The sequence below is a fragment of the Oreochromis aureus genome, linkage group 6 (assembly GCF_013358895.1).
Source record: "Oreochromis aureus strain Israel breed Guangdong linkage group 6, ZZ_aureus, whole genome shotgun sequence".
Taxonomy (NCBI): domain Eukaryota; kingdom Metazoa; phylum Chordata; class Actinopteri; order Cichliformes; family Cichlidae; genus Oreochromis; species Oreochromis aureus.
The window spans coordinates 23020546-23043504 of NC_052947.1; the positions used below are offsets into that span (position 1 = coordinate 23020546).

At 40.6% G+C, this 22959-nt stretch overlaps 1 protein-coding gene across 2 annotated transcripts in view; it reads right to left on the minus strand.

Moving 5' to 3' along the window:
- Positions 1-629: 629 nt before the first annotated feature.
- ank2a (ankyrin 2a, neuronal) overlaps positions 630-22959 on the minus strand; it is a 78545-nt gene continuing 56215 nt past the window's right edge. Inside the window, exons 41-46 of one of the 2 annotated variants that reach the window (XM_039613527.1) lie at positions 5361-5450; positions 4857-4940; positions 4607-4771; positions 4264-4437; positions 3946-4037; positions 630-2569 (exon numbers count right to left, since the gene is read on the minus strand). In XM_039613527.1, coding sequence (XP_039469461.1) covers positions 2365-2569; positions 3946-4037; positions 4264-4437; positions 4607-4771; positions 4857-4940; positions 5361-5450 — 810 coding nt within the window. In that variant the 3' untranslated portion in view covers positions 630-2364. The remainder of the gene's footprint in view (positions 2570-3945; positions 4038-4263; positions 4438-4606; positions 4772-4856; positions 4941-5360; positions 5451-22959) is intronic. The other variant, XM_039613526.1, reaches the window with a different exon arrangement.

A 22959-nucleotide genomic window follows, 5' to 3' on the forward strand; every position in this document is an offset into this window, starting at 1 on the left:
GCAGGTTTATGGATTATTTGTAATGCTTTTTAAAGACTGGAACTGTGTCTTTGAAAATTTATAAAACCCATTTATCTTGAGTTTAAATGGGAATCTGTTCCTTCTGGTCTACCCCTGATGCCCAGCAGGAGGCAATACAAAGTCTAACTAACTTTCACAGTATTTACTAAATTACATGTTTTATGTAAATCTTTATTATAAAACTGATGGGACTGGAAGTAACAGGAATAAAATAAGAAAATTTTTAAGATAAATTTTCATTTGTCGCAGTAGGAAAAGTGTAGTGTATTACACATTTGCCCAACAAACAAAAGCTCCCAAGTTCAGTTCTGGGAAATAAATCCTTTTGGAGTTAAGTCAGGAAGAAAATCCAGCATGACGTTCATGACCAAAAAGGCAGAGGCGCCCAGCGTGGTGACCTCTTGCAAAAAAAGAAGCAGACTAAAGTAGTTTCTAGAAAAGCACAGATGGAATTAATAATTCTCAGTTCCAGTAAGCTCTGAACTTGGTTATGCAAGACCTCCCCAGAGACACAACCATCAACAATACACCCAAGCTACTGTTTTGGCATGTCAAAATGGCCTGTTCTACAGTTAAAAGATGTAATCAGATACCACACAGCACATTTGTAGATTTTTATTCTCAGCTATAGATACACTGCAGCCATTTTCTTTTCTGCATTTTTGAATTTTGATACAGTAATACATGCCTTTATAGATATTTATTTATATATGCATTGTATATGTATATACGGGTCATCATCACAGAGAAGGGATGCTGAGTCTTCAAATTAAAAGCATATCTGTCACAGTGAATCTCCACTAATTTGCATTTTTTTTCTCTAAATCACAAAATAAACAGTGAGAGTGAGAGTAAATACATTGCATGTTGTAAATACAAACAGTAGCGATGCTCCGAGCTGTGGATAATCATATATTTAAGCTCTCAACCTGCTTTGTTACAGCAATCCCTCCACAATGAGACTATCCCTGTGGCTGATATATTCTGTACCTTGTATTGTAGTGCACAGAAAGCATGGAGGTGTCCTCTTCTGACATTCAGGAGTGCAAATGCTAATTGTGTAAAATAAACATTTCTTTTCTTTGCTGACAGAAACTGCTACACACTCTTTAACTACACACGCCGAATCATTCACTCACACACATAACACAAAACTGCCTTTATCTACTTCAACAATCGGATTCAAAAGATAAACTAACAAATCTTTACATAAATAAAACAGTTAGTGTATCGTCATCTTACCACAAATGTAATATTAGAAAACTGGGATTATTCCATTCCCCAGTGCCAAATCCTGAGGGGCTGAATTATTAAATTAAATAACTTAAATAACAAGTTAAAATCACCTACAGAAACTTTTGACCAGCGTTCAGTGTGGTATTTAACTCATCAAATGCACAGACAAAATCAAACCTAAAGCACATACAGTCACACATGCACTCATCACATCCATACTTTAAAAGTGGAGGTCAACAATGTTTAGTTGAAACATAATAATAAAGAATGAAAGACACACACACAAGGTAAAGAAAGGCAGAAGGGCAATCCACACAACGACAAAGCAGTCAAAGCTAGGATCAAACTGACAGATGTTGATTAGTCATGCCTGTTAAGTTCACATGAGTGATTATTCATTCCTAGGCTACAGATGTCAGTAATGTTGAGATTAAATAGAATATATAATTCCCAAAGACAGAGTACACATAGTCAACACGAAACACAACAGCAGCAGTTAAATTCAGTGTCAGTACAGTCTGATTTTCTGTTTGTGACATCTTGACCATCTGAATCAAAAAAGCAGAGGCTAGTACAGTGAGTGAGAAGTTGTTTTTTTTTTTCATAAAGGATTATCTGTGAAAGTTGTGAGAGGCAGTGCAATGTGAAATATCGTCTTTCAGTCCAAGCACCTACTCCAAGAGCAGTACCAGTGTTTTTAGGTAAAATGTACTTTATCTTCTGGAGGTTTGTGAGTTATTTGATGGGGACAGTGTCGCTCTGTTTTCTTTGAGTGTTCTGTTGCTCTACCACAGGATAAGACAAACCTATCAGACAACTTGAATCGGAAAGTAAAACAATCAGGAGATCAACAAAAGGCTTTCTTTGGTCACAAAAGGCAAAAAAATAAAAATAAAAAATAAAATACAGAAACTTAGAAATACTTTAACACCACACAGGGAAAAAAAAAACTCCTAATCAGGAACTAAAAATCATCTTCCAGGTCCTAAAGGGGAAGACTGGTAGCTTTGAGGTGTGTTTGTGCACACTAGGATTGCATGTGACTAATGCATAGGACTAGCAGGGATTTTAGCATGGGCACAACCAGGGAGTTGGGCAGAGTGTTACTCAATCATTTACTCTTCCTTCCTCATCGTCATTGTTCTTTTCTTCTTCGTAGTAGCGGTGAAAGAGCTGGTGGAGATGCTGTTGGAGATCACGGGTTTTCGATCCTTTTCTTGGGTGGTCCACTTTCTCTTGAATGACCTGTTTGTGCTGCCCAGCTCCCTCAACCACTGTTTGTATGAGAGTGCAACCCTTACGCAGATGGGCCCTGGACAGGGAGCAAGAGGCAGGGAGGGGAAATAGATGAAGAAAGATAAATATCTTTGAAAAAATGCCCCTGTGGAAAATAAAGTAAAGGAAGAGCTATAGTTACAGATATGTTATAGGAGAAAACCCCCCCCCCCCACACAGATTAGACCATGTAAATCCAACATAAAATTTTTGGATTTACACAGTTGAATTGAATTCAGGTTTACTTATAAAGTGCCAAATCCCAAAAACGATCACCTCAGGACACTTGATACTGTAAAGTAAAGACCCTACAGTATTCTGGAGAAAACCCCAATAATCAAGTGACTCTATATCACCCACATGGGGGACGAAATGTGAAAGCTCTGCCTCCCATTCTACTTTTCGAAATTCTAGAAACCACAAATAAGCCTGCCGTCTGAAAGCGGAAGTGCTCTGTTGGGATAATATAAAACTGTCTGATGATGGTATGATGAAGCCTGATTACTCAGGATTTTGTATGTAAAGAGAAGGACATTTTTAATTCAGTTATGGACTTAACAGTGAGCCTGAGAAGCAGTTATGGGAGAAATTGATCTCTCTTTCTCATCTCTATTATTACTCTCTCTGCACACATGCACAACAACTTCATGGTCTTGATACATGCTCAATCACCCAGGTAAGGAAATCCCAAAAACTTGATTCTGTTCATCTGGACCTGAATCACTATGACTAGATGAAAGGAATCAACTTTTTGCGAACAACTTCATAACTATTTTCTTAGCGGAGAAAGCTTAAGATTGTTTTGCAAAACTCATACTGTTAAGGCTGAAAACATCTCTTCCCCTACATGGAATCTGAATTCAGGTTCCCCAAACCAACCTTTTGAGCCAGTTTTTCCTGAATTAAACATTTTTATAAAATACCACTATTAGGAAACCTACGGAGTTCTACTCAAAACTCATTTATGTCAAAATTGATCTTTTTCTTTTTCATTTTGGTGTTTTTTGCTTGCTAATTACTTGGAATATTTAAGACTACTCAACTTCTATGCTACTCAAAAGCAGCAACACAATGTACTCAATAAAACTATGATTTACTAAAAACAACGAAATAGTGCACGAATAATAATTTTAATTTAGTGCACGGGACAACATTTTCTTACACTTGTTCACAAAAGAGTTAAAAAATGATAAACTCAAATCTCACTGGTTTATTTACATGTTTGACTTTTATAATTGATTAAGAATACAAAAAACTAGTTTGCGAGCACAAATGAACATGCGCAAAAATTAGTCAGTATTAGTAAGCTTCACACACACACACACACACACACACACACACACACACACACACACACACACACACACACACACACACACACACACACACACAAGTGCACTCCAGTAGGCACACCTCCTGACCACTGTTCCATCCTCTTTGATAGTCTCTCTTTCTACCACATGAGGGAGCTCTGTTCCGCTAAAACCACTCAAATAACCAAATGCCTGGTGGCATAAAAAGCAGAGAACACAGTCTCTTAATTCAAAGTGATTAAATGATAAAAACATACATTTGAAACTTGAAACATCTTCATAATATGCTATTTGTTTATTATTTTCTTTTAACACAAGGTAGTTGAGCTAAGACATTTTGATGAATGTTGATGTATGGGTATTTAGTTAATATGTGGTTATGTGGTTGGGGAATAATGGTGACAAAGTGTTTAAAAACCTCTTTGAAGTCGTCCTGGGCTGTAGGGAGATCAGAGGTCAAAGACTGATCACCATGGTGTGTCACTGTCCTTTCACCCTCCACCACTGTTGTCCTTTCCGTGTGACTGATCTTGCGTTCATAAGCCGTCTCCTGCCTTAAAGATGACGAATGCTCACGTTCGGTAAAAGTCACCTAGGTCAGAAAGAAAGTTTATTTAGCTTTACTTTATATATTAATATCAGTATAGATGTTACACCTTCCATTTAAAAAACCCCAAAACAAACAAAACAAAACAAAACAAAAAACCCCAAAACAAAATGGAACAAAACACTATGAAGAAGGACACCTGCAACACACATACCTCGGTGTGGTCTCCCTCACTTTTCACGACTGTCCGCTTCACAACCTTAGAGTAGCCATCTCCCTCCGCTGCAGGGACAAACCCCTGAGGAGCCCCTTCTAGGGTCATCTCTTCATGCTCCGCACCATCCGCGGAAACACACTTCCGTATAATTTTACGGGTAACCTGAGCAAGATAATGCATTTAACGACTACATATAGGATTAACTTTCGAAGCTGCAGATAGTGCATATAGTGCATTTTTTCTCCACCTTTTTGACAACTATGTGTCCATTTTCATCCTTGTACCTTTCTTCTGATACCGACTGGGCAGGGAGGTCTGGCATTTCATCAGCCTATGAGGAAAACAAGACAACTAACAATCAGAAAGGCTCATTTGGGTCAGTGAAATATTCACGTCTTTAACTGACAAATTAGTGCAACTGTATGTTCGAGTAAAATAAGGCACACAACTTTTAGGCAGTAATTCAGTGAGAAAACAGAGACTTCCGGACACAGGAAACAAACTTGCATTTTCAGATGTATTTTGTTAAACCAAGAAAAAAAAAGTGCTCACAGCAGCACAAAACTCTCAGGTTAGGCTCATACATGTTAATCAAGGGGTGTGTTATCTAATTTGAACCCATTTTCATCCTTTCTGTTAAGACTTAAGGTTGTTAGAAAATAAACATTTGTAACTTGACAGTGAAAGTTTTTAGCTTTTATTTAGTTGCCACACTGGTTTAAAACGTCATCAGTCATGCTAAATCAGATACCTGAATGACAACTCTTCTTTGTACTATTCTGGCAGTCAAAACTTCGTCATCTGAACTTTCTGACATTGATCCAAGCTCAGCGGTGATCTCCTGACCAAGCAACACAAATCCATTGACATTTAATAATGAATGACAGCATGAATGCTAGGTTTGCAGGAAAGCAAGCAAGAAGCAGAGTGATATGTTGCACTTTCAGATGATTGCATGTCATTTTGTACATTACACTGAAAGTACAACATGGCAGTCTATAATTAAACAAACAAAAAAGAAAATACACCATGCTTTTACCTAGATGACAATAAATTTGCCTGCTGATGAAAAAAAGTAACTCATGTTATCACTGTGAGTGATCCTACTAGTTACAGGCAGCAAAGTGACATGCTAAGTTAGGATTAGTCAAATGTGAAATCAAAACAAATTAAGGGTTAGAAGGAGTTTTAGATCCCATTCATGTGGCTACAGGGTTACCAGCAGTCATTCCTCTCTGAAGCAAATATAGTAATTTGGCCAAGCTCAGCTCTGGGGAAAACGCTTGCAGGTTTTTTACCAACTCTCATCTTACCCTTGTCAGAGATTTATCAGTATCGTGATATGCTGCAGTTTCACAGACAGGCGGTGGTTGTGAAGTCTCACACAAGGTGAATTCTTCATCTGATGTTTCTTGCATTTCTTCTCTCTTTACATCTACATGATAAAGAGGCTCATGGACAAAAGAAGCGTCTTCATAATCTTCACTTCCAGAAGACAACAGTACTTTTTGATTCAACTTTTTCTGCACTCTAGGGTGATCCTGGGCTTGACTTCCACTTGACCTAGCTCTTGTCTCAGATTCATCGGGATCAGGCTCTGAGAAATCGGATGAACCCTGTTTGCAGTCAAAGTAAGGCTCTGGGTCAGAATATTCATTGGTTGGACTGTCTGCACCACTATGCACTATATGACTGTATCCTGAAGGTATCTGAGTATAGGTAGATGAAATAGAGGAGGCCTCTGCATAGCCAGGTGGCAAGTTGTACTCCTCATCAGAGGCTGAAGAAGAATCAGTTTTGGGTTTGACTGAAGAAGACTGAGAGTCAAAACATTCATCGTCTACTGAAGTCAGAGATCCTTCTGAATGGTGTTCACTGGTCCTGTCCTCATCTGAAGATATTTTTAAGTTCCTTGATGAGGAATTGGGTACCAGTTCTTCAAAGCTAAAATTTCTTGCAGATATCACTGTCTCGGGAGTCAAATCAGAAAGAGAGTGTGAAGACAAATCTTCATTATGTATACTGTCAACAGAGTTTGCTGCCCATAACTGAAGTCTATCTGGTATAGTCTGTGATTCCTCTGTCACACCTTTAAAGTCATTAGATGGCTTAGCTAATTCATGTGCTTCTTGACTCTGAAGAATGTCAGTTGTAGCATCTTCCCAAGAAATATCTTTCTCAGGTATGTCAGACTTGCTCTTTGTAGCAACTGAAGGAAATTTCTGAGTATTTTTTAGACCATGTGTGCTTAACTGGAATGCATCCACATGTAAGCTTGGTTCTTCCATTTCTTCACAAAGTCTTTGGGAAGATTCTGGGCTCGAAAGGGATTCATTAGAGGACTCAGAACTGTCTTTATGAAGACCAGAGCTTGATGGTACAGTTGTGACAAGTTTTGTTACATCAGGAATGACTGACACCATTTCATGTTCAAGCTGAATGGATGTCTGGAAATGTGGAGGCTCTGTAATGGGAATATCTGGGTTATCTACGTCAAGCTGTGCAGCAGATGATAGATTGACTTTTGGCATATCACTATATTCTGCAGGGCCATGATCCTGAAGGAAAATATCTTTGAACTCATACATTTGGTTAACTGCAGGGATCTCGTTGGTGGATTCAGATGAATGTGGTTTAAGTGCCTCTGGTCTGAACTTAAGTTTCATCTCCTCCAGATCTGACAGAAGCTGGTCAAGCTGAGGGGACCCAGACCCTGGTGGTGTTGGTGTGGATTCTGAGGACATGACAGTTGCAGCATCTGGGCTATCTTGAGCTGTTTGAGAGACTGATTCTAGAGTCATGAAGCTTGGTTTAACTAAGTAATAATCTTCACTTGTGGGAGATGACATTTTGTCTTTTTCCTGTGGTGCACTAATTTGATTGGTCACTGTGGTGTCAAATTGTGTTTTACCCAAGTCAAAGTTAGCTGGAATTGGTAATTTTAGTTTTTTAGTGAAAACTGTATTTGAATCACATGGTAAGGGTGTGGATTCTGCTGGAAAGACCTGCCTCTGTCCTAAATCAAGATTTTTTTGTTGTGAATCTTGTGAAATATTTGTCTTGGAAGATGCAGGTGACACCTGAAAGAAATGGTACAATGAAGTGGGAATTAAAAATAAATATCATGGGTGGTTTTGTTGTTGATTTATGGAAGACTCCAATGACGCATGCATTTTTCAAGATTTTTCAAGGACAAGTTGGTATTTTAAATATGAGAACAGTGAGCAATATTTCAAATAATGAAGTTCACCTGTAGCACACATGCATATAAAACAGAATTAACATATTATTAAGAAATATGTTAATACATGTATTTAACAGGCAGCATGAGGTTTAAAAAGCATGGCATGACCAATTAAGATGCACATAGATATTTTTGAAATATTCTTCATAGCAGTACATAATTGACAAGATATTATATTACAAATATGATAGACTTGCAAAAATGAATAACCAAAGATTTGGTTTACTGTGAAGATGAACATGCACTTTTGAGTATAAAGTCACCAGTCAACTGCTAGTGCACTTTGCTGAGCTGCATTGTAATAATAATTCCACTGATTCAAAAAACCTGCCCAAATGACACAAGCATTATAAGGAACAGTTACAAAAACACATCAGGTGAAAATTAGAATCAACACAACCAACGCAAGGTGTTGTGCCCCTGCCAATACATTTGAGAAAGCAAAATGTGTGGGTTTTAAATGTAAAAATTATTTGACGGAGGATGTACTTTCAAAGAGGAAGAAAAATATCAGCTGTCGCAAATTTAGAATTCTGTTTTTTTTAACTGAACAGCTAAATATTGCAAAAAATTTACTGCAACTACAGTAAATAAAAAATACATCTCTATTGGTAATCTCTATTAGTTTTGCTTCAGAGAAAGGGCATTCCATCTGTTCTAATGCAAACATGCCATGGTCAGAGAGCCATTGCTTGTTATTGGTGGAAGCCAGTACTTATAAAAATCAACACTGCATTCACTGATATGTAACAGCCTTTGCTGCCTTACCAATGCCATGGAAATTTTTTTCTTGAACTTGATCGTGGATTTTCTTTTCATGGGCTTTTCATGTACTTGGGAAGATCAGTCTCGGACATGTGATATTGTTGTGTCCATTTTTGTTCATACACACGTTGTATTCACTTCAGGGATTCTTTTTTCCTTGAGGTTGTTCATGGAAAGCCTCCTCTAGCCAGGTACCATGATGAAAACCACTGTTTCCTACATCTGGCTTGTGACTCAAATGATGAAAACTGACTGTGATGTGTGGTTTATTGTGATCTAATATAGACTTTTTGGCATTTAGGCTTTATTAAAAAACAAACTGAAAAAAGGTTATTTATATCTTAGTAAAGAGTTATGGGTTCTTTTTCTGATGTTTCATTTTGTGTAGTCTTTGTTTCAAGATATGTATCTGTGACTGTAACTGTGAAAAGATTTTGTTTATTATTCAAATATGCTTTGCTTGTAACTGTGTAAAACTCTGAATGACGATTCACCCAGATATGCTTTGCTTGTGATTGTGTAAACTCTGAATGACGATTCACCCTGATAAACATGAAGCCTTGCCTATGCTTATCATATGCCTGTGAAGACAAGTTCCTGTGTAAAGAGGAACGGAAAGTTCCACTTAAGCAGATGTTTAGTATAGTATGAACTGAACGTTTTAGCAAGATATGCATTTGTCTGTTAAGCAATCTATATTCTTTAGCAAGATATGCATTTGCAATCTATATTCTGAGAACAGGCGGAGACTGCCTCCGCCCTGTTGAGTAACCTACGTGCCTATATAACCTGCAATAAAGAAGAGTACTGTGTGACTCTCTTTCGAGACGTTCACCCATGTACATGTGATTGATTATATTGTCTCACTGTGTCTCTGTTTTACTTTGGCAGCCTCCTATTTGGGAATTTTCCCCCGACAGTAACTAATGTAGAGTGATATCAGAATTTTGTAATCTATTTGAATGCTCTTCTATTTTTTCTTCTTATTTGCCGAAACCAAAAGCAACAGATCCTCTGTCTGAACTAGCCTGCATGCCAGATATACTTGGGCAACTCCCTCTGGTGGCCCATCTGCATCATGTGATGACAATTCATTTGACAACTTTTTATTTGTCCAGGGAACAATAGTGACAGATATAGCATTTCATTTCCTTTCTAAATTATTTGTTGCACCAAATATTATAATGTCATAAAATCAGAGTCAAATACCTCAGCACCCCTGAACAAAATTGTTTTGACCAGATGGTGACCCTTTAATTTATAATTTATGTTGTCGCGCCTCCATCAGATAGGCATTTCTGCTGGTGTAACTCTACCAACTAATGCAAAAGGTTGGTTTGGACAGAATAAAACAGATAAACAACTGGTCACACTGCATGCTGAGTATGGGCAGTACTCAAAGGTCAGCCACAACACTGAAACTACCGGATATTTGGTAGATACCCAGCAAAACACCTATGGTCCACTGATGCATGCACATAGGACATTACATGCAGGTTACACTACACAAGACTAGACCTAAACTAGACCTTTCTCCAAAATGTGGCCTGCATTTCCAGCATTACAGCCTTAAGCCCGTGACAAAAATCAGCAGACTTGAGCTTAATATAACTTGACTGGCGTTAGGGGTGGGCAGTATAAACGGTATACGGTAGAAACGATATAAATTTAGCCAACGGTAGAGATTTTGCCTATACTGCTCTAGCCTGGATATTAAACTTAATTGTTACACCTGGTAAAGCAGCAACGCTTTTATTAAGGATTAAAGAATTTACACAGTTTTTAACTCTGTGATGCCGCAGTGTTCGTTTGACTTTGGGACCTGAAAAAGACGGAGTTTTGGACCCAGATTACTCCGCGAGGCTCCTGACTATGGCAGCCGTAATGCTCTGGCAATCCATCAAGCGGTGCGCCTTCATAGCTTACCAAAGTCGTACTAAAACATTTTTTGACAGATTTCTGCGCGCCGTGTACCACATAAAATCGGTTCGAGGTCGGTAAGCACAACCAGAATTCAGACATGAGGCACACTGTCTATTTTTGAGAAAGTTAAAGGATTTTAAGTGTGCCTTATAGTGTGTAAAGTACGTTATACAGAAGAAAAGAATATATTGCGATATATATCGTGACCGCACATGCTTCAAATTATACCGTGATATGGATTTTAGGCCATATCGCCCAGCCGTAACTGGCGTGGATAATCATTAAACATTACACATTAGGGAACACGAAAGGCTTGGTCAAACAAAAAACAAAACCCCCTCAAGATTAGGACTCGAAATACAACCACATTCACTAAAAAAGGCAACAGTGGAAAACACATAAGGGAACATTAAGCTCATTTTGAGTTAATCCCATGATCCTAGTAGTACCTAGCAGCCCTAGCAGTAACTAGTTGGCCTTACTTGCATTGAGGAAAATAGCATAAGGACTAAGGAATAACTGTGATAAATAGAATATATGTGTAGGGGAATCACACAGTTTATCATAAATTAACTTCATAAGGCAAGATTAGGGGTGTCTTCAGCATTGCAGTAGAGATGCTTGAAAATCCCAACACAATGGTTGTTATGCCAAAAAAGATGACTGGTGACTGGTGAAAAACCTAGAAAAAAAAAATTTAACCGTTTTTGTTACTGTTGTGTCAGGATGGTTTTTTTTGTGATATTCAACTGAGTTGACTAAATAGGTCGATGGTTTCAGAAAATCTGATATCACAACAAGAACATTTTCCTTTATACATTGGATCAAAAAGATGTGACACTAGTTTGGGAAAACAAACTTTGTTTTGTATGCTAGATTCAGTAACATATCTCATTTCATATGAATGTGACGGCAAGGAATGCAAAAATGAAGTATGTACCTGGGTATGGTTTTTATTAACTAATAAGTTTTGAGAAGATAGAGGTTTAAAATCTGATGAAAAAGCCTTGACCGAAGTTGATTTTTCTCTGAAAGCATAACTTGACCTTGGGGAGGAAGTTGTGTCACGTTCATTTTCTGGGGACGAAGGGCTATTATTTGATAAAGAATCGGGACCAAAGTCAGATGAATGTGACTGAGAGGACACTGGTCTGATCTCATCAAACATAATTTCCAGATACAAATCAGAATCTTCCCAGTCCGAAAATGCTGATTCTGGTGTAACCGACCTTTGCCCTAACAATTCCGCATTACATTCATTATGGGGACATCTGAACTGAGGAACAGGTGAGTCCGGAGAGAGCGGCCTAAATTCACCTTCAGACTCCAACGATTCAGGAGACTGTGGCCTTAATTCCGCCACCCACTCGTCTAGAAGATAAAGGGTATGTTCTGTATCAGATGGTTCTGATGGCGAAGACGCAGAAGGCATAGTTCTCAAGTCACTACTTTGGAAGTCAAACAAAGTGTCACATTCGTTGCCATGTGTAAAGCCTCGCACAACCTGTGCATAGGTCAAAGGTCTTGAAGCAGGCAGCAAAGGGGATGATTTTACAGTAAGAGCTGTGTGTTTCACTTCAACATTTGAAGAGTAGGAATCTGGTGAATCTGGTCTGTTGTCCTGAAACATTTGTGCAAGACAAGATTCTAAATCCTCATTATCGGACACTGTTGAAAGAGGTGACGTGGGCCTATTTTCAGAATATTGCAAGTAGTAGTTACAATGTTGACTGATTGTTGGACTCAATATCATGGAAGAAGAATGAGGACATTGATGAACTGACACCACAGATTCTGGGGAGGATGCTCTAAAGTCTGCCAGCCAACTGTTCAAGAGTGAAAAGTCCAAACCAGGAGACACAAACTCTGGAGACAATGCTCTATTATCTGATAACAAATCCAGACTAAAATCAGATGAATGTGACTGAGAGGACACTGGTCTGATCTCATCAAACATAATTTCAGACACAAATCAGAATCTTCCCAGTCCGAAAATGCTGATTCTGGTGTAACCGACCTTTGCCCTAACAATTCCGCATTACATTCATTATGGGGACATCTGAACTGAGGAACAGGTGAGTCCGGAGAGAGCGGCCTAAATTCACCTTCAGACTCCAACGATTCAGGAGACTGTGGCCTTAATTCCGCCACCCACTTGTCTAGAAGATAAAGGGTATGTTCTGTATCAGATGGTTCTGATGGCGAAGTCGCAGAAGGCATAGTTCTCAAGTCACTACTTTGGAAGTCAAACAAAGTGTCACATTCGTTGCCATGTGTAAAGCCTCGCACAACCTGTGCATAGGTCAAAGGTCTTGAAGCAGGCAGCAAAGGGATGATTTTACAGTAAGAGCTGTGTGTTTCACTTCAACATTTGAAGAGTAGGAATCTGGTGAATCTGGTCTGTTGTCCTCAAACATTTGTGCAAGACAAGATTCTAAATCCTCATTATCGGACATTGTTGAAAGAGGTGACGTGGGCCTATTTTCAGAATATTGCAAGTAGTAGTTACAATGTTGACTGATTGTTGGACTCAACATCATGGAAGAAGAATGAGGACATTGATGAACTGACACCACAGATTCTGGGAGGATGCTCTAAAGTCTGCCAGCCAACTGTTCAAGAGTGAAAAGTCCAAACCAGGAGACACAAACTCTGGAGACAATGCTCTATTATCTGATAACAAATCCAGACTAAAATCAGATGAATGTGACTGAGAGGACACTGGTCTGATCTCATCAAACATAATTTCCAGACACAAATCAGAATCTTCCCAGTCCGAAAATGCTGATTCTGGTGTAACCGACCTTTGCCCTAACAATTCCGCATTACATTCATTATGGGGACATCTGAACTGAGGAACAGGTGAGTCCGGAGAGCGGCCTAAATTCACCTTCAGACTCCAACGATTCAGGAGACTGTGGCCTTAATTCCGCCACCCACTCGTCTAGAAGATAAAGGGTATGTTCTGTATCAGATGGTTCTGATGGCGAAGTCGCATGAAGGCATAGTTCTCAAGTCGCTACTTTGGAAGTCAAACAAAGTGTCACATTCGTTGCCATGTGTAAAGCCTCGCACAACCTGTGCATAGGTCAAAGGTCTTGAAGCAGGCAGCAAAGGGATGATTTTACAGTAAGAGCTGTGTGTTTCACTTCAACATTTGAAGAGTAGGAATCTGGTGAATCTGGTCTGTTGTCCTGAAACATTTGTGCAAGACAAGATTTTAAATCCTCATTATCGGACACTGTTGAAAGAGGTGACGTGGGCCTATTTTCAGAATATTGCAAGTAGTAGTTACAATGTTGACTGATTGTTGGACTCAACATCATGGAAGAAGAATGAGGACATTGATGAACTGACACCACAGATTCTGGGAGGATGCTCTAAAGTCTGCCAGCCAACTGTTCAAGAGTGAAAAGTCCAAACCAGGAGACACAAACTCTGGAGACAATGCTCTATTATCTGATAACAAATCCAGACTAAAATCAGATGAATGTGACTGAGAGGACACTGGTCTGATCTCATCAAACATAATTTCCAGACACAAATCAGAATCTTCCCAGTCCGAAAATGCTGATTCTGGTGTAACCGACCTTTGCCCTAACAATTCCGCATTACATTCATTATGGGGACATCTGAACTGAGGAACAGGTGAGTCGGAGAGAGCGCCTAAATTCACCTTCAGACTCCAACGATTCAGGAGACTGTGGCCTTAATTCCGCCACCCACTCGTCTAGAAGATAAAGGGTATGTTCTGTATCAGATGGTTCTGATGGCGAAGTCGCAGAAGGCATAGTTCTCAAGTCACTACTTTGGAAGTCAAACAAAGTGTCACATTCGTTGCCATGTGTAAAGCCTCGCACAACCTGTGCATAGGTCAAAGGTCTTGAAGCAGGCAGCAAAGGGATGATTTTACAGTAAGAGCTGAGTGTTTCACTTCAACATTTGAAGAGTAGGAATCTGGTGAATCTGGTCTGTTGTCCTCAAACATTTGTGCAAGACAAGATTCTAAATCCTCATTATCGGACACTGTTGAAAGAGGTGACGTGGGTGGGCCTATTTTCAGAATATTGCAAGTAGTAGTTACAATGTTGACTGATTGTTGGACTCAACATCATGGAAGAAGAATGAGGACATTGATGAACTGACACCACAGATTCTGGGAGGATGCTCTAAAGTCTGCCAGCCAACTGTTCAAGAGTGAAAAGTCCAAACCAGGAGACACAAACTCTGGAGACAATGCTCTATTATCTGATAACAAATCCAGACTAAAATCAGATGAATGTGACTGAGAGGACACTGGTCTGATCTCATCAAACATAATTTCCAGACACAAATCAGAATCTTCCCAGTCCGAAAATGCTGATTCTGGTGTAACCGACCTTTGCCCTAACAATTCCGCATTACATTCATTATGGGGACATCTGAACTGAGGAACAGGTGAGTCCGGAGAGAGCGGCCTAAATTCACCTTCAGACTCCAACGATTCAGGAGACTGTGGCCTTAATTCCGCCACCCACTCGTCTAGAAGATAAAGGGTATGTTCTGTATCAGATGGTTCTGATGGCGAAGACGCAGAAGGCATAGTTCTCAAGTCACTACTTTGGAAGTCAAACAAAGTGTCACATTCGTTGTCATGTGTAAAGCCTCGCACAACCTGTGCATAGGTCAAAGGTCTTGAAGCAGGCAGCAAAGGGATGATTTTACAGTAAGAGCTGTGTGTTTAACTTCAACATTTGAAGAGTGGGAATCTGGTGAATCTGGTCTGTTGTCCTCAAACATTTGTGCAAGACAAGATTCTAAATCCTCATTATCGGACATTGTTGAAAGAGGTGACGTGGGCCTATTTTCAGAATATTGCAAGTAGTAGTTACAATGTTGACTGATTGTTGGACTCAACATCATGGAAGAAGAATGAGGACATTGATGAACTGACACCACAGATTCTGGGAGGATGCTCTAAAGTCTGCCAGCCAACTGTTCAAGAGTGAAAAGTCCAAACCAGGAGACACAAACTCTGGAGACAATGCTCTATTATCTGATAACAAATCCAGACTAAAATCAGATGAATGTGACTGAGAGGACACTGGTCTGATCTCATCAAACATAATTTCAGACACAAATCAGAATCTTCCCAGTCCGAAAATGCTGATTCTGGTGTAACCGACCTTTGCCCTAACAATTCCGCATTACATTCATTATGGGGACATCTGAACTGAGGAACAGGTGAGTCCGGAGAGAGCGGCCTAAATTCACCTTCAGACTCCAACGATTCAGGAGACTGTGGCCTTAATTCCGCCACCCACTGCGTCTAGAAGATAAAGGGTATGTTCTGTATCAGATGGTTCTGATGGCGAAGTCGCAGAAGGCATAGTTCTCAAGTCACTACTTTGGAAGTCAAACAAAGTGTCACATTCGTTGCCATGTGTAAAGCCTCGCACAACCTGTGCATAGGTCAAAGGTCTTGAAGCAGGCAGCAAAGGGGATGATTTTACAGTAAGAGCTGAGTGTTTCACTTCAACATTTGAAGAGTAGGAATCTGGTGAATCTGGTCTGTTGTCCTGAAACATTTGTGCAAGACAAGATTCTAAATCCTCATTATCGGACACTGTTGAAAGAGGTGACGTGGGCCTATTTTCAGAATATTGCAAGTAGTAGTTACAATGTTGACTGATTGTTGGACTCAACATCATGGAAGAAGAATGAGGACATTGATGAACTGACACCACAGATTCTGGGAGGATGCTCTAAAGTCTGCCAGCCAACTGTTCAAGAGTGAAAAGTCCAAACCAGGAGACACAAACTCTGGAGACAATGCTCTATTATCTGATAACAAATCCAGACTAAAATCAGATGAATGTGACTGAGAGGACACTGGTCTGATCTCATCAAACATAATTTCAGACACAAATCAGAATCTTCCCAGTCCGAAAATGCTGATTCTGGTGTAACCGACCTTTGCCCTAACAATTCCGCATTACATTCATTATGGGGACATCTGAACTGAGGAACAGGTGAGTCCGGAGAGAGCGGCCTAAATTCACCTTCAGACTCCAACGATTCAGGAGACTGTGGCCTTAATTCCGCCACCCACTCGTCTAGAAGATAAAGGGTATGTTCTGTATCAGATGGTTCTGATGGCGAAGTCGCAGAAGGCATAGTTCTCAAGTCACTACTTTGGAAGTCAAACAAAGTGTCACATTCGTTGCCATGTGTAAAGCCTCGCACAACCTGTGCATAGGTCAAAGGTCTTGAAGCGGGCAGCAAAGGGGATGATTTTACAGTAAGAGCTGTGTGTTTCACTTCAACATTTGAAGAGTAGGAATCTGGTGAATCTGGTCTGTTGTCCTCAAACATTTGTGCAAGACAAGATTCTAAATCCTCATTATCGGACACTGTTGAAAGAGGTGACGTGGGCCTATTTTCAGAATATTGCAAGTAGTAGTTACAATGTTGACTGATTGTTGGACTCAACATCATGGAAGAAGAATGAGGACATTGATGAACTGACACCACAGATTCTGGGAGGATGCTCTAAAGTCTGCCAGCCAACTGTTCAAGAGTGAAAAGTCCAAACCAGGAGACACAAACTCTGGAGACAATGCTCTATTATCTGATAACAAATCCAGACTAAAATCAGATGAATGTGACTGAGAGGACACTGGTCTGATCTCATCAAACATAATTTCAGACACAAATCAGAATCTTCCCAGTCCGAAAATGCTGATTCTGGTGTAACCGACCTTTGCCCTAACAATTCCGCATTACATTCATTATGGGGACATCTGAACTGAGGAACAGGTGAGTCCGGAGAGAGCGGCCTAAATTCACCTTCAGACTCCAACGATTCAGGAGACTGTGGCCTTAATTCCGCCACCCACTCGTCTAGAAGATAAAGGGTATGTTCTGTATCAGATGGTTCTGATGGCGAAGTCGCAGAAGGCATAGTTCTCAAGTCGCTACTTTGGAAGTCAAACAAAGTGTCACATTCGTTGCCATGTGTAAAGCCTCGCACAACCTGTGCATAGGTCAAAGGTCTTGAAGCAGGCAGCAAAGGGGATGATTTTACAGTAAGAGCTGAGTGTTTCACTTCAACATTTGAAGAGTAGGAATCTGGTGAATCTGGTCTGTTGTCCTGAAACATTTGTGCAAGACAAGATTCTAAATCCTCATTATCGGACACTGTTGAAAGAGGTGACGTGGGCCTATTTTCAGAATATTGCAAGTAGTAGTTACAATGTTGACTGATTGTTGGACTCAACATCATGGAAGAAGAATGAGGACATTGATGAACTGACACCACAGATTCTGGGAGGATGCTCTAAAGTCTGCCAGCCAACTGTTCAAGAGTGAAAAGTCCAAACCAGGAGACACAAACTCTGGAGACAATGCTCTATTATCTGATAACAAATCCAGACTAAAATCAGATGAATGTGACTGAGAGGACACTGGTCTGATCTCATCAAACATAATTTCCAGACACAAATCAGAATCTTCCCAGTCCGAAAATGCTGATTCTGGTGTAACCGACCTTTGCCCTAACAATTCCATTACATTCATTATGGGGACATCTGAACTGAGGAACAGGTGAGTCCGGAGAGAGCGGCCTAAATTCACCTTCAGACTCCAACGATTCAGGAGACTGTGGCCTTAATTCCGCCACCCACTCGTCTAGAAGATAAAGGGTATGTTCTGTATCAGATGGTTCTGATGGCGAAGTCGCAGAAGGCATAGTTCTCAAGTCACTACTTTGGAAGTCAAACAAAGTGTCACATTCGTTGCCATGTGTAAAGCCTCGCACAACCTGTGCATAGGTCAAAGGTCTTGAAGCAGGCAGCAAAGGGGATGATTTTACAGTAAGAGCTGTGTGTTTAACTTCAACATTTGAAGAGTGGGAATCTGGTGAATCTGGTCTGTTGTCCTCAAACATTTGTGCAAGACAAGATTCTAAATCCTCATTATCGGACATTGTTGAAAGAGGTGACGTGGGCCTATTTTCAGAATATTGCAAGTAGTAGTTACAATGTTGACTGATTGTTGGACTCAACATCATGGAAGAAGAATGAGGACATTGATGAACTGACACCACAGATTCTGGGGAGGATGCTCTAAAGTCTGCCAGCCAACTGTTCAAGAGTGAAAAGTCCAAACCAGGAGACACAAACTCTGGAGACAATGCTCTATTATCTGATAACAAATCCAGACTAAAATCAGATGAATGTGACTGAGAGGACACTGGTCTGATCTCATCAAACATAATTTCCAGACACAAATCAGAATCTTCCCAGTCCGAAAATGCTGATTCTGGTGTAACCGACCTTTGCCCTAACAATTCCGCATTACATTCATTATGGGGACATCTGAACTGAGGAACAGGTGAGTCCGGAGAGAGCGGCCTAAATTCACCTTCAGACTCCAACGATTCAGGAGACTGTGGCCTTAATTCCGCCACCCACTCGTCTAGAAGATAAAGGGTATGTTCTGTATCAGATGGTTCTGATGGCGAAGACGCAGAAGGCATAGTTCTCAAGTCACTACTTTGGAAGTCAAAACAAAGTGTCACATTCGTTGTCATGTGTAAAGCCTCGCACAACCTGTGCATAGGTCAAAGGTCTTGAAGCAGGCAGCAAAGGGGATGATTTTACAGTAAGAGCTGTGTGTTTCACTTCAACATTTGAAGAGTGGGAATCTGGTGAATCTGGTCTGTTGTCCTCAAACATTTGTGCAAGACAAGATTTTAAATCTTCATTATCGGACATTGTTGAAAGAGGTGACGTGGGCCTATTTTCAGAATATTGCAAGTAGTAGTTACAATGTTGACTGATTGTTGGACTCAACATCATGGAAGAAGAATGAGGACATTGATGAACTGACACCACAGATTCTGGGAGGATGCTCTAAAGTCTGCCAGCCAACTGTTCAAGAGTGAAAAGTCCAAACCAGGAGACACAAACTCTGGAGACAATGCTCTATTATCTGATAACAAATCCAGACTAAAATCAGATGAATGTGACTGAGAGGACACTGGTCTGATCTCATCAAACATAATTTCAGACACAAATCAGAATCTTCCCAGTCCGAAAATGCTGATTCTGGTGTAACCGACCTTTGCCCTAACAATTCCGCATTACATTCATTATGGGGACATCTGAACTGAGGAACAGGTGAGTCCGGAGAGAGAGCGGCCTAAATTCACCTTCAGACTCCAACGATTCAGGAGACTGTGGCCTTAATTCCGCCACCCACTCGTCTAGAAGATAAAGGGTATGTTCTGTATCAGATGGTTCTGATGGCGAAGACGCAGAAGGCATAGTTCTCAAGTCGCTACTTTGGAAGTCAAACAAAGTGTCACATTCGTTGTCATGTGTAAAGCCTCGCACAACCTGTGCATAGGTCAAAGGTCTTGAAGCAGGCAGCAAAGGGATGATTTTACAGTAAGAGCTGTGTGTTTCACTTCAACATTTGAAGAGTAGGAATCTGGTGAATCTGGTCTGTTGTCCTGAAACATTTGTGCAAGACAAGATTCTAAATCCTCATTATCGGACATTGTTGAAAGAGGTGACGTGGGCCTATTTTCAGAATATTGCAAGTAGTAGTTACAATGTTGACTGATTGTTGGACTCAACATCATGGAAGAAGAATGAGGACATTGATGAACTGACACCACAGATTCTGGGAGGATGCTCTAAAGTCTGCCAGCCAACTGTTCAAGAGTGAAAAGTCCAAACCAGGAGACACAAACTCTGGAGACAATGCTCTATTATCTGATAACAAATCCAGACTAAAATCAGATGAATGTGACTGAGAGGACACTGGTCTGATCTCATCAAACATAATTTCAGACACAAATCAGAATCTTCCCAGTCCGAAAATGCTGATTCTGGTGTAACCGACCTTTGCCCTAACAATTCCGCATTACATTCATTATGGGGACATCTGAACTGAGGAACAGGTGAGTCCGGAGAGAGCGGCCTAAATTCACCTTCAGACTCCAACGATTCAGGAGACTGTGGCCTTAATTCCGCCACCCACTCGTCTAGAAGATAAAGGGTATGTTCTGTATCAGATGGTTCTGATGGCGAAGTCGCAGAAGGCATAGTTCTCAAGTCACTACTTTGGAAGTCAAACAAAGTGTCACATTCGTTGCCATGTGTAAAGCCTTGCACAACCTGTGCATAGGTCAAAGGTCTTGAAGCAGGCAGCAAAGGGATGATTTTACAGTAAGAGCTGTGTGTTTAACTTCAACATTTGAAGAGTGGGAATCTGGTGAATCTGGTCTGTTGTCCTCAAACATTTGTGCAAGACAAGATTCTAAATCCTCATTATCGGACATTGTTGAAAGAGGTGACGTGGGCCTATTTTCAGAATATTGCAAGTAGTAGTTACAATGTTGACTGATTGTTGGACTCAACATCATGGAAGAAGAATGAGGACATTGATGAACTGACACCACAGATTCTGGGAGGATGCTCTAAAGTCTGCCAGCCAACTGTTCAAGAGTGAAAAGTCCAAACCAGGAGACACAAACTCTGGAGACAATGCTCTATTATCTGATAACAAATCCAGACTAAAATCAGATGAATGTGACTGAGAGGACACTGGTCTGATCTCATCAAACATAATTTCAGACACAAATCAGAATCTTCCCAGTCCGAAAATGCTGATTCTGGTGTAACCGACCTTTGCCCTAACAATTCCGCATTACATTCATTATGGGGACATCTGAACTGAGGAACAGGTGAGTCCGGAGAGCGGCCTAAATTCACCTTCAGACTCCAACGATTCAGGAGACTGTGGCCTTAATTCCGCCACCCACTCGTCTAGAAGATAAAGGGTATGTTCTGTATCAGATGGTTCTGATGGCGAAGTCGCAGAAGGCATAGTTCTCAAGTCGCTACTTTGGAAGTCAAACAAAGTGTCACATTCGTTGCCATGTGTAAAGCCTCGCACAACCTGTGCATAGGTCAAAGGTCTTGAAGCAGGCAGCAAAGGGGATGATTTTACAGTAAGAGCTGTGTGTTTCACTTCAACATTTGAAGAGTGGGAATCTGGTGAATCTGGTCTGTTGTCCTCAAACATTTGTGCAAGACAAGATTTTAAATCCTCATTATCGGACATTGTTGAAAGAGGTGACGTGGGCCTATTTTCAGAATATTGCAAGTAGTAGTTACAATGTTGACTGATTGTTGGACTCAACATCATGGAAGAAGAATGAGGACATTGATGAACTGACACCACAGATTCTGGGGAGGATGCTCTAAAGTCTGCCAGCCAACTGTTCAAGAGTGAAAAGTCCAAACCAGGAGACACAAACTCTGGAGACAATGCTCTATTATCTGATAACAAATCCAGACTAAAATCAGATGAATGTGACTGAGAGGACACTGGTCTGATCTCATCAAACATAATTTCCAGACACAAATCAGAATCTTCCCAGTCCGAAAATGCTGATTCTGGTGTAACCGACCTTTGCCCTAACAATTCCGCATTGCATTCATTATGGGGACATCTGAACTGAGGAACAGGTGAGTCCGGAGAGAGCGGCCTAAATTCACCTTCAGACTCCAACGATTCAGGAGACTGTGGCCTTAATTCCGCCACCCACTCGTCTAGAAGATAAAGGGTATGTTCTGTATCAGATGGTTCTGATGGCGAAGACGCAGAAGGCATAGTTCTCAAGTCACTACTTTGGAAGTCAAACAAAGTGTCACATTCGTTGTCATGTGTAAAGCCTCGCACAACCTGTGCATAGGTCAAAGGTCTTGAAGCAGGCAGCAAAGGGATGATTTTACAGTAAGAGCTGTGTGTTTCACTTCAACATTTGAAGAGTAGGAATCTGGTGAATCTGGTCTGTTGTCCTGAAACATTTGTGCAAGACAAGATTCTAAATCCTCATTATCGGACACTGTTGAAAGAGGTGACGTGGGCCTATTTTCAGAATATTGCAAGTAGTAGTTACAATGTTGACTGATTGTTGGACTCAACATCATGGAAGAAGAATGAGGACATTGATGAACTGACACCACAGATTCTGGGAGGATGCTCTAAAGTCTGCCAGCCAACTGTTCAAGAGTGAAAAGTCCAAACCAGGAGACACAAACTCTGGAGACAATGCTCTATTATCTGATAACAAATCCAGACTAAAATCAGATGAATGTGACTGAGAGGACACTGGTCTGATCTCATCAAACATAATTTCAGACACAAATCAGAATCTTCCCAGTCCGAAAATGCTGATTCTGGTGTAACCGACCTTTGCCCTAACAATTCCGCATTACATTCATTATGGGGACATCTGAACTGAGGAACAGGTGAGTCCGGAGAGCGGCCTAAATTCACCTTCAGACTCCAACGATTCAGGAGACTGTGGCCTTAATTCCGCCACCCACTCGTCTAGAAGATAAAGGGTATGTTCTGTATC